This window comes from Leishmania panamensis, assembly GCF_000755165.1.
Source record: "Leishmania panamensis strain MHOM/PA/94/PSC-1 chromosome 14 sequence".
Lineage (NCBI taxonomy): Eukaryota > Euglenozoa > Kinetoplastea > Trypanosomatida > Trypanosomatidae > Leishmania > Leishmania panamensis.
In genome coordinates this window covers 369,394-378,734 of record NC_025859.1, presented here as the reverse complement: position 1 = coordinate 378,734, position 9,341 = coordinate 369,394, and the positions used below count along the sequence as shown (strand labels likewise).

Genomic DNA, 9,341 nt, shown 5'->3' with positions numbered 1-9,341 from the left:
TCCCTCCCATCCCCCCCCTCCCTTTTTTTTTGTGACTCAAACGTCGCTCCTCACCTCACGCCTCCCCCTGCCCGCATCTCTCTTCGCACAGGCACGCAACGGACCAACGCACCAATCGGTTTACGCAACCGTGGCTTCGCATGTCCGCGCCAGCGTTCTCCTCCCATTATGCTCATGCAGCTGGAGCAGCCAACTCCCCTTTGCGACGACAGCGCGACGCAGAGGACGACCTCGAAGATGAGGAGCACCGTCGGCTGACAGAAGCGAGCATCAACGCTTTCCTGGAGGAAGAAAACGTGCCGGCGAGCAGCAGAATCACTATGGAAGACATCACGACGGCGCTTGTGGTTCTGAGCAACTCGGTAGCCACGGCGTCGGCTAGTTTTGTGGCCAAGGTCGCCCTGCTTCGGCTAGACTGCTTAGCAGCTGTGGAGGGGGAACTACGAACGGAAGTGGCTCACTCCAGCTTACCGAAGGCGAGTGTCACTGCTGATGAATCCCCGTTGCAGCGTCCAGCCCGTATGAGCGTCTTTGGGTGGCTGCGCCACATCTACAAGGAAGAGGGCAGCGCATCTGGCTTCATACGTGGCGGTAAAGCAGAGCTCGGCTTTGTGCTAGCGACCTTTGTTGAGGAGGCTCTGCTTGTTGCCGCCCTGCGTAGCCTGATGAAGCGCCTTGGCCCGTTGATGCTCGGCAAAAGCGGTCGAGCTGGTGGTGCGGCGGCGTCGTGGTGGATGAGACTATCGCTGACAGTGGCACCCACGCTCGTCCTGAGTCTTCTCTCGTGGCCGCTGCGCACGGTGCGGACGACGATTCGAGTAAACTACATGGCGGACACGACCCTACCTGTCTGCCAACCTTCCCGGCAGTCCTCACAACAACAGGAAGAGAGGCAGCAGCGACGACCATACCGCTACGCGAGCGCTACTGAAGTGTGGAAATGCGTCCTCCCTCAGATGGGAATTCGCAGCCTTCTCATGAACGGACTTGACGTCGATCTCGCTAACCGCGTCTTGTCACTTGGACTCGCGTGGACAGTGGTGCAGCCGGCGTCGCGGTGGATGCGGTATGCAACGGTGATGAACGCTTCGACCGCCGGCGCAGCGTCCGCGCCGTCGGTGCTACTGCGTCTTAGGAAGAACCGCCTCTTTGCTTGGGGGTTACTGCTGGCGGTTGCCGGATTGGTCAACGCCCTGCAGCGTCCGTTTGTCGTTCTTCGGCAGCGCATGGCGTTGCTGCCCGCCGTAGATGCAGAGAGTGTGTGCAATGACAGCGATGCCCAGTTTCAGACTCCCACCACTGTGCGCCGTGGGTGCCGCTATGCAACCGGCTGGGACTGCGCCGTGCAGGTATGGCGTCGCGAAGGCGTGGCCGGCTTGTTCGCTGGGTTGCCGCTCTGCCTGCTCACGAGCTCGGTGGTGCCGCTGCTACGAACCTTCGCTGGCTACCCAGCCATCCCATCCTTTTCCGGTGCTGTGGTGTAGAGAGGATGGAGCACCAAGGAGAGGCGGGAGGAAGAGAGAGGGATGTTGTGAAGTCGATGCCAGCGCAAAGCGTGCCGTAATCAGCGCGGACGCTTTGAGCTGCTGCTAGGCTGTAACCTCCCTCCTTGATGGGGTATTCAGTGCTCTACCCTCCCCCCCCCTCCCCTCTTTCTCCCATTCCGATGCAACAGGTTTGGCGTGTGGTTCCTGTCACGCAATCCTGTTGGGTTCGAGTGGCAGCTATACAGACGACGCCAAGGCATGCGCACGTGGTTGAAACGAAATATTTTTCTTCCAACGTGTCTCTTCGACCACGAACCAGTCAACAGGCATACGCAGACAACCACCGTTCACTTATGCAGCTCTGGGTGGCACCACGGCAATGTCAAGGAACCGGCCCAACCAACACTGTTTGGAGTCGTTCAGCCCCACTTCAATCTCACTGCCTACAGCGCAGGGCGAGACCCAGCACTATGCTCAGCATCACCGCAACACAGCTAGGGCAAAAAGGAAACCGTAGCTGGGTACGCGTGTGTGTTGAATCGTCGACAGGATTCGCAGTGAGCGGGCACAAGCGTGGCCATATTAAAGCACAGGCGAAGGAAAATCCCCTCGTCATGATGCTGCGGCGCTGATGGATCGGCTTGTCCCCAATCGCCGGTGCAATGGGGTGAGCAGAAAGAGACAAACACACAAGCACGCGTGCACCGGGGAAAGGGCTGAATGAGGTAGACGTCGTCCTTGTCGCTCATTTACTTCTCCTCCACACGTAGACGTTGACAGTGGCGCCGCAGCTTTCAGACTCCCACCGTTCCCCACTCCTATGAGCATACCACACTTGCGCAGGAGGTCACTGCCTCATCCAGATATACATGTACACTCCACATCGCCCAGGCCTTTCCCTCTTCATTCAACATCGTCTTCTCCTCCTCCTCTTCCTCATACACCCTCTCCGCGCTGTCCTATATGCACACTGGCGCAGCTACTTCTCGCTTTCGCTCTCGTTCTCGCTGCTGTTGCCTATAAAAGAGAACAAAGTTGAACAAAGGGAAAGTGAAGGTGCCACGTGTCTGCTGCTTTATTTATTGTGTTTGATTCGCTCTCTCGAGTTGCCCTCTTTACCGCCCCCTCCCCCCACCTCTACACCCTCTCGCTCTCTTCCTCTCCCCCTCCTCCTCCCTGTGTCGCCGTCTTTTACGCTTTCACGGACACCAGTACAAGAACACACGCCTACACCCCGCTACATCTACACCTTCTCGGGTAGGTTTCCTTCACAGATTTAAAGGCAACTAAACCTTCTTAATCTTTTCCCTCTCTTTTCCTTCTTTTTTTTTCGCTTCTCTCGGTGCGCGTCACCCTCCCCCCTTCCTCCCTCCCTCCCTCTGTGTGTGAGAGAGCGAGAACTTTCGTGCTTCGGCTTTGGTGCCACTCCGCAAGTACCGCCAACAGAGTTGTGTTTCTTTCTCGTTCGTTCGCTCTTCAGCACGGCGCTGCCCCGACGACGATCGCCGTTGCAAGGGATTCCCTCTCTCGCTACTGCCGCACCTCTCAAATTTTCTCTCCATTTTTTTTTGGCTGCTTTATTCAGTGCTGCTGCCCTCCCGATCCCCCATCACAGTGTCTCTTCCTTCTTTCCTGTGTGTGTGTGTGTTTGCTGACTCCGTGCTTCTTCTCTCCATTGCCACCGTAGCACCAGCTCCACTCACGCACATACATGGGAGCACATCGCTCGCTCCCTTCGCGCTTTCATTCTCACTTCTCAGCGGCACCCAGCCGCAAGTCGAGAGAGGTGGACCGAGTTGATTCGGTCTAAATCGGGTTGTACCAAACGCCCTTCACACATACACACACACACACACACACACACAAATATTTTTCCCCCTTTCTCTCTCCATCCTAGCACGCGTTACGTAGTGCAGCACACGGAAAACATGTCCCCCCATCCCACCTCTCCCCCGTCTGTCCAGCAGCAGCAGCAGCCTCAGTCTCCTCAGGCGGGTAGCGCAGGTCGTGACACCACATATGGGCAGTACGGCAGCGGTCAAGAGCTTCAGCTGACTGCTACGGATGTGGCGATGGACATGCTTATCCGTGCTGTCTTTGATCTGCTTCAGCGATCCGTGGCGGCTCCGATTGACCGTGTGATGGTGTTGACCGCCGTCGAGGGAGAACTGGTACGCCAGGGCCGCCTGCCTCCTGGCGGCTTCCGTGGTATTTGGCAGCTGTACGGCCGCCTGTGGCGCAAAGAGGGCCTTAGAGGTTTTCTCCGCGGTGTCATGGCAGATGCGGTGCTGACGCTGCCGAGTGGCTTTGTTGACTCCTTCGCCACCAATGCGGTGTTTATGTGCCTGCAGCGGCTGATTCCAACCCATGTGGCGAATCAGCTGAGCACCCCTATCGTAGTGGCGCTGTCACTGGCGGCCACGAGTGCAGCGGTGTGGGTGGCCACTCCGTACAACGCCATCCGCAAGACCATTATGACCAACTACATGGCGGACATTATCGCTCCAGCTGGTTGTGCTACCTCTGATGTTTGCGGGTGCGGCGAGACAGCGGCGATGACGGACGGCACGGGTGGGAACGCCGAGGCAGAGAAGGTGGAGCAAGGCTCGCCGCTCCAGGAGGAGGCGTATCGCTACTCCACAGCCACGGAAACAGCTTGCCAGGTCTACCGTCGAAAGGGATGGGGCGGGTTCTACCGCGGCGCCGCCGTCGAGCCGCTAACCGTGTGCACTTACCGCAGTCTGTACCTCATCGCATCTGTCATGGTGAGTGAGCGTATGCAGATGGCGTACCCGTACGCAGTGGCTCGCGGCTTGGCGATTGTGGCCGACATACTCACGCAGCCGCTGGAGGTGGTGAGCCGTCGCCTCGTCCTGACAGCATCAGACGAGAAGGATGAGAAGCGCTACGCCGGCGTGATGGACTGCGCCAGGACAATTATACGAGAGGAAGGCGTGACGGCGTTGTGGTCAGGGCTACGCTTCCGGCTCATGGTGAGCGTCGCGAGCATTGCAATCCGCACACTGTTCGCAATGTCTACGGACTCCGCGGGCGTTTGATGAACGTCTGCTGATGAGCAACGGACAGCCCTGACGCTCTCTCGTCTCCTATACGGTGGCGCGTTATGTATTGGCAGTGCTGCCTTTTCCGTTCAAGGGGAAAGAGGCTCGCATGTTTCATGGAGGCTTGGCGTGTACGTACATGCGCGCGAACGGTCGTAGCATCTCGTGGAGCACCTGTGCCTCACCCAGCCCTCTGTCGCATTGGTGTCGTCACTGCCCACACTTGAGGATGGTTGTCGTTGTTTGTGCGCGACGGCACGTCCCCCCCTCCCCCCTTTTTTGTTTTCGCTCCACTTGTTCGCTGGCCTCTCTCTCCTCACTTACCCTCCTAAGAATAACAACTCGCACATTCACACCCCCAAAAGAGCCCTTCTTCAGAATAAAGAGAACAAGCGACGACGCGTCTACGATCTTCCTGTGCCGATCAGCTTCTCCCTCCTCCCTCCTGGCTTGCCACTCGGAGGGCCTCTCTCTCTCCATCTCTCCGGTGAAAGAGGGTTTCGAGTGCGGTGCTTAATCAATAGAAGCCGTCAGACGCTAGCGAGCACGCGTGCATTCGTGATGCACCGTCTTATTTCTCAAATTCCCTGTCGTCCTCTTTATCCCTTACTTTTCTCCTCCTCCCACCTGCACCGCCCATAGTGTTTCCTCCTTCCCCTTCACTCCTCGGGTCGATCTTACCACCGTTCACGACGACCTCCCTCCCTTACCCGGCCACTACTAGTTTTCGGCGCTCGCGCGCGCGCTCTCTCTCTCATTTGTGGCCCCATCAGTCTTCACATTTTCAGCTGTTTTGCTTCTCTGCTTGGCTGCTTCTTTGCACTCGCTTTCGCCACTTTTCACTCCATTTACCCCTGTCTTCCGCCTCCTCCCCACACGCGTGCCCTTTCTCAGGCTGCGCGAGCGTCCACCTCTGGACGCCGGTTCATCGTCAGTTTGAGTGCCCCGTTTGACTTTAAATGAGTGACGGGCCCGACGACCACGCGCCGCACCAGCCGCCACAACAACCGCATCAAGACAGCGTGCCTAATCACGACGGTCATGACAAAGACAACTGCAACGCCGATGGCTTGACGGAGGACGCGAAACTTCACCCTCGGCAGCATCCGGGGCATGTCGCTACCGGCGCGCTCATGTCCTCACGTGACACTCATGAGGGGTCTGCGGCCAGATCGCTGCCGCAACATGAAGGCGGCGCGGCCAGTCACGACAGCAATCCTGTTGTGCCGTCTTTGAGCCACCTCTCTCACCCCTACGCGGACGGCGACGGCGGCTCCGTCTTCGCAGACCCGCGCAGCACCTCCCTAGGCGGGGAGTCGCACCAAAGCGAGATGGTGGCCGACCCGCTTGTACCAGAGAAGACCGGTATCTCCGCGACCGTCCTGTCAGCGCAGCCTGCCGACCGCAGCTGCCGGCCCTTCTCCCCATTGTTCCGCCACACTCCTTGTGGCTTCGGCAATGTGAAGTGGAAAGCCTCCGAGGACAGCCACCACGACTTGACCGTGCCACCGTCTAACGTCAGAGTCGCTGACTGCTCACAGCCGCGGACACCGGAGAGCATGGGACGCTATCGCCACCACAACTCCTCATCTGGGAGCCTCAGTACCTCCTTGTGCTACTCGGACTCCTTCGTGAACCAGACGTACATCAAGGACCTGCCGCCGCACTTGTTGCCGCTGGCGCACGAGATCCATAATCTAGGTGAAAAAGACCTCGTGTACATCGCGGACGTCACGCATACAATGGCAAACCGAGACTTGTATTCTCTACTGCCCTACACAGGCAGCAACTGGTTCCTGCCGTTGATCCGCGAGTGCGACGAGGGTGAGAAGCACTGGGAGATGCGCTACTGTTGGAAGGAGGGGCTCATCGTCTCGATCGGCGGACGCCGGTTGTCCATCCGCGCGTTGAACATATTCATTCGCATCTGCTTTCTGGTGCTGATATGGTTCCTACTGTGGAACATGCTCCCCCGCTGGCTCGTGGAGCCGGGCGGCTACGTCTGGGATCCGGCGGTGCTCGTGGTCGTGTCCGCCATCGTTGGCGGTCTCATTTGCCGTGTCCTGCAGCTACCGCCACTCGTTGGTGTGCTGTGGGTGGGGATCATGTGGAACAACATCCCCACGCTCAAGTACCTGACGCACGGCATCGTGAAGGAGGTGTACGACATCTGCTCGAAGCTCGGGCTCACAGTGATTCTCGCCCGTGCCGGCTACAAGCTCGCCGTTAAGGATATCATACCACACTGGAAACAAACGGCGCTGCTGGCCACGATGCCGTTCGTGTTTGAGGGCATCTCGCATAGCCTCATCGCGAATAAGATCTTTAACTACAACAACAACTACAACTGGGCGTTCCTGCAAGGCATGCTGTGCAGCATCGTGTCGCCGGCCGTTGTCGTGCCAGGTAGCTTGTACCTGCAGGACATGGGCTACGGCTGCGGTGTGGGCCCGTTGTCGCTCATGCTCTCGGCGGTGGGTATTGAGATCGTGATCGGTGTGTGGTGCGCCAACTTCATTATCGGGCTGATCTTTAATGATCAGAAGCTGGCTGTAGCAATTGTGCTCGGCCCTGTGCAATTTATCGGTGGGATCGCCATCGGTATCGGTCTTGGCATTCTTTTCTTCTACGTGGTGGAGCTCATCAAGCTGGAGGCGCACCGACTACCGAATGGCAAGTACACCCGTGCACACCTGAACAGCTGCATGGACTTTGCCTTCACCATCTTTCTCCTCGGGTGCTATGCGATGGTGTTCTTCGGTTACAAGATGAACCTCGCGGGAGGCGGCTGTGTCATGTGCGTCTTTTTCTCCGCCACCGTGGCGCACATGTGGTCACGGACACGCAGGATGGAGCATGAGGACCATAAAAAGTACGTGGCGACGTGGCTCGCCATGTCCTGGAACCAGGTGATGATGCCGGTACTGTTTGCCACAATGGGGGCCAAGATTGACGTCAAGGCCATCTTCAACAGCAGCTTCTTTCCTAGGGCAATCATCTGCATGGCGTGCAGCACGGTCGTGCGATTCATCGTGACCTTTGCGATTCAGATTGGAAGTGGCATGCCGTGGAAAGAGAAGCTGCTGGTGTGCGTGGGGTACCTTGGCAAGGCTTCGGCGCAGGCCTCCGTAGGGCCCATCGCAGCGAACCTGGTTGCAAACATGATTGCAGCACTGCCTGAAGGTGAGAAGCACTCCCTCGACACGATGGCCGAGTACGCGAACAACGTGCAGCAAATCAGCGCGATGTACGTCATGTTCATGTCGGTTGTGGCGTCGTTCGGTCTCGTGCGAGGCGGTCAATTAGTCTTGAAGCGCGAGCAAACGCCAGAGAAGCGGAAGGGGTGCCGCGTGAGTGGAAGCTCCTCGAGTGGGGACGCTGCCACCTCTGCTATGGCCGTAGCCGAGATGGTGCCCACCGTGGCGGAGACCGGCCAGCCCGCATATCCACTGCCGACAGCGCAGCAGCAGACCAACACCAGCCGTCAGTGAGCAGCATCCCCGCGAAGCCCTACACTAGCTACGCCAGCAGTCACCACGTCTTCTCCCTCGCTAGCCAAGACGAGGATGACGGCGTCAAACCCAATTCGTCTCACAGGCGGTGGTAGTGGCGCTCGAAGCATCACCTAGCGCCGCGCGCGCAGGACCACTTATACGAAAGGGAAACGACAGTTCCCAAACCTCTCACCTGTTGGAGTTGTGCACACGCCCGCTTCTCATGCTCATTTTTGGCGCTCGTGTAACGAAGCCCGTGACTTCCCCCCCCGCCACCCACTCCACTGCGTGGGCCTCGGCAGCTCCAAAGGCAGCGAGGGCACCGGCGGCAGCCTATCAACCCCCGTTGTTTAACCCCCCCCCTCCCCCTCGTCACCACAAAAAAAGGCATTAAAGCGCCTGCGCACGATGCGGTGGGGTATGCCTGTAAAATGAGTGCCCGCGGGGAGGGGGAAAGGCTATAGCTGAAGGTGTGCAAACAGTGAGCAGGCTGAACACGCGTATCAGCCCCGCTTGGTCTTTCCCTCTTATGTGGGTTTGCCTTTTTTTCGTATATCTTCACTTTTTGCTTTTATCTTTTCGCTGTGCTTCGTCTTCCAGCTCGCTTTTCCTTCTCTATTTTATTCGCTGCCTTCCTTCCCCCTCCCTCTCCCTCCCTCGCCTCTCTCTCCATGGGCCTTGTAATACATCACACGCGCACGCTGTAACTCACGCTCAGGGTCACACAGTCACATATGTGCGCATCAGCAAGCGAACTGCGCCGGAGGAAGGGGACTTCCCCCTCTCCTCCCCAGGTAATAACGAAAAAGGAAAAGCGGCGCGCCGTTGCCCATTCCGGAGTGCTTTTCCCCCTCTTGTCCCTCCCTCTCTCTCTCTCTTTTGTGCGCCATCATTGCCACCCCCACACCCCCAACTCGTGTCACCACTACACCACCACCTTTTCCACTCTCCCTGCGCGGCTTTCACTTACTTGCGACTTTGTGCTCCTCCCAGGCGTCTCCATTTCGTGGAATGTGGCATGGACGAAAGGAACAGGCAGGAATGGGGAGGGGGGAGGAAGGAGCACACGGCATAACACGCCGCAGCCAACGGAGGGGGCACAAGGCAAACGCTACGTTTATCGAGGGACCTCGTCCTTCCCTCTCCGTCTCCGCACACCACAGAAAAGCGGAAGGCGATCGAGAGAAAAAAAATTTAACGTAAAGGAGGAGAAGAAAAAAAGAAAAGCGTCGCTCTTCTCCCCCTCCCTCCCCCTTTCTTTGGTGCTGCTGCGCATGGCTGGCCACCGCGTCTGCGCC

The 9,341-nt window shown here is 58.1% G+C and overlaps 3 protein-coding genes across 3 annotated transcripts, besides 1 other annotated feature; all 3 read left to right on the top strand.

Moving 5' to 3' along the window:
* Positions 1–140: 140 nt before the first annotated feature.
* LPMP_140970 (mitochondrial carrier protein, putative) lies at positions 141–1,484 on the top strand (the record flags this gene model as incomplete). The annotated part of the gene is made up of 1 exon (XM_010699026.1): positions 141–1,484. One exon carries the CDS (start codon positions 141–143, stop codon positions 1,482–1,484), a length of 1,344 nt encoding a protein of 447 aa, XP_010697328.1.
* A 294-nt stretch (positions 1,485–1,778) lies between these two features.
* Positions 1,779–2,068: a repeat region.
* Positions 2,069–3,415: 1,347 nt separating this feature from the next.
* LPMP_140960 (ADP/ATP mitochondrial carrier-like protein) lies at positions 3,416–4,546 on the top strand (the record flags this gene model as incomplete). The annotated part of the gene is made up of 1 exon (XM_010699025.1): positions 3,416–4,546. One exon carries the CDS (start codon positions 3,416–3,418, stop codon positions 4,544–4,546), a length of 1,131 nt encoding a protein of 376 aa, XP_010697327.1.
* Positions 4,547–5,682: 1,136 nt separating this feature from the next.
* Positions 5,683–8,040, top strand: LPMP_140950 (cation/H+ antiporter, putative; the record flags this gene model as incomplete). The annotated part of the gene is made up of 1 exon (XM_010699024.1): positions 5,683–8,040. One exon carries the CDS (start codon positions 5,683–5,685, stop codon positions 8,038–8,040), a length of 2,358 nt encoding a protein of 785 aa, XP_010697326.1.
* Between the last annotated feature and the right edge of the window lie 1,301 nt (positions 8,041–9,341).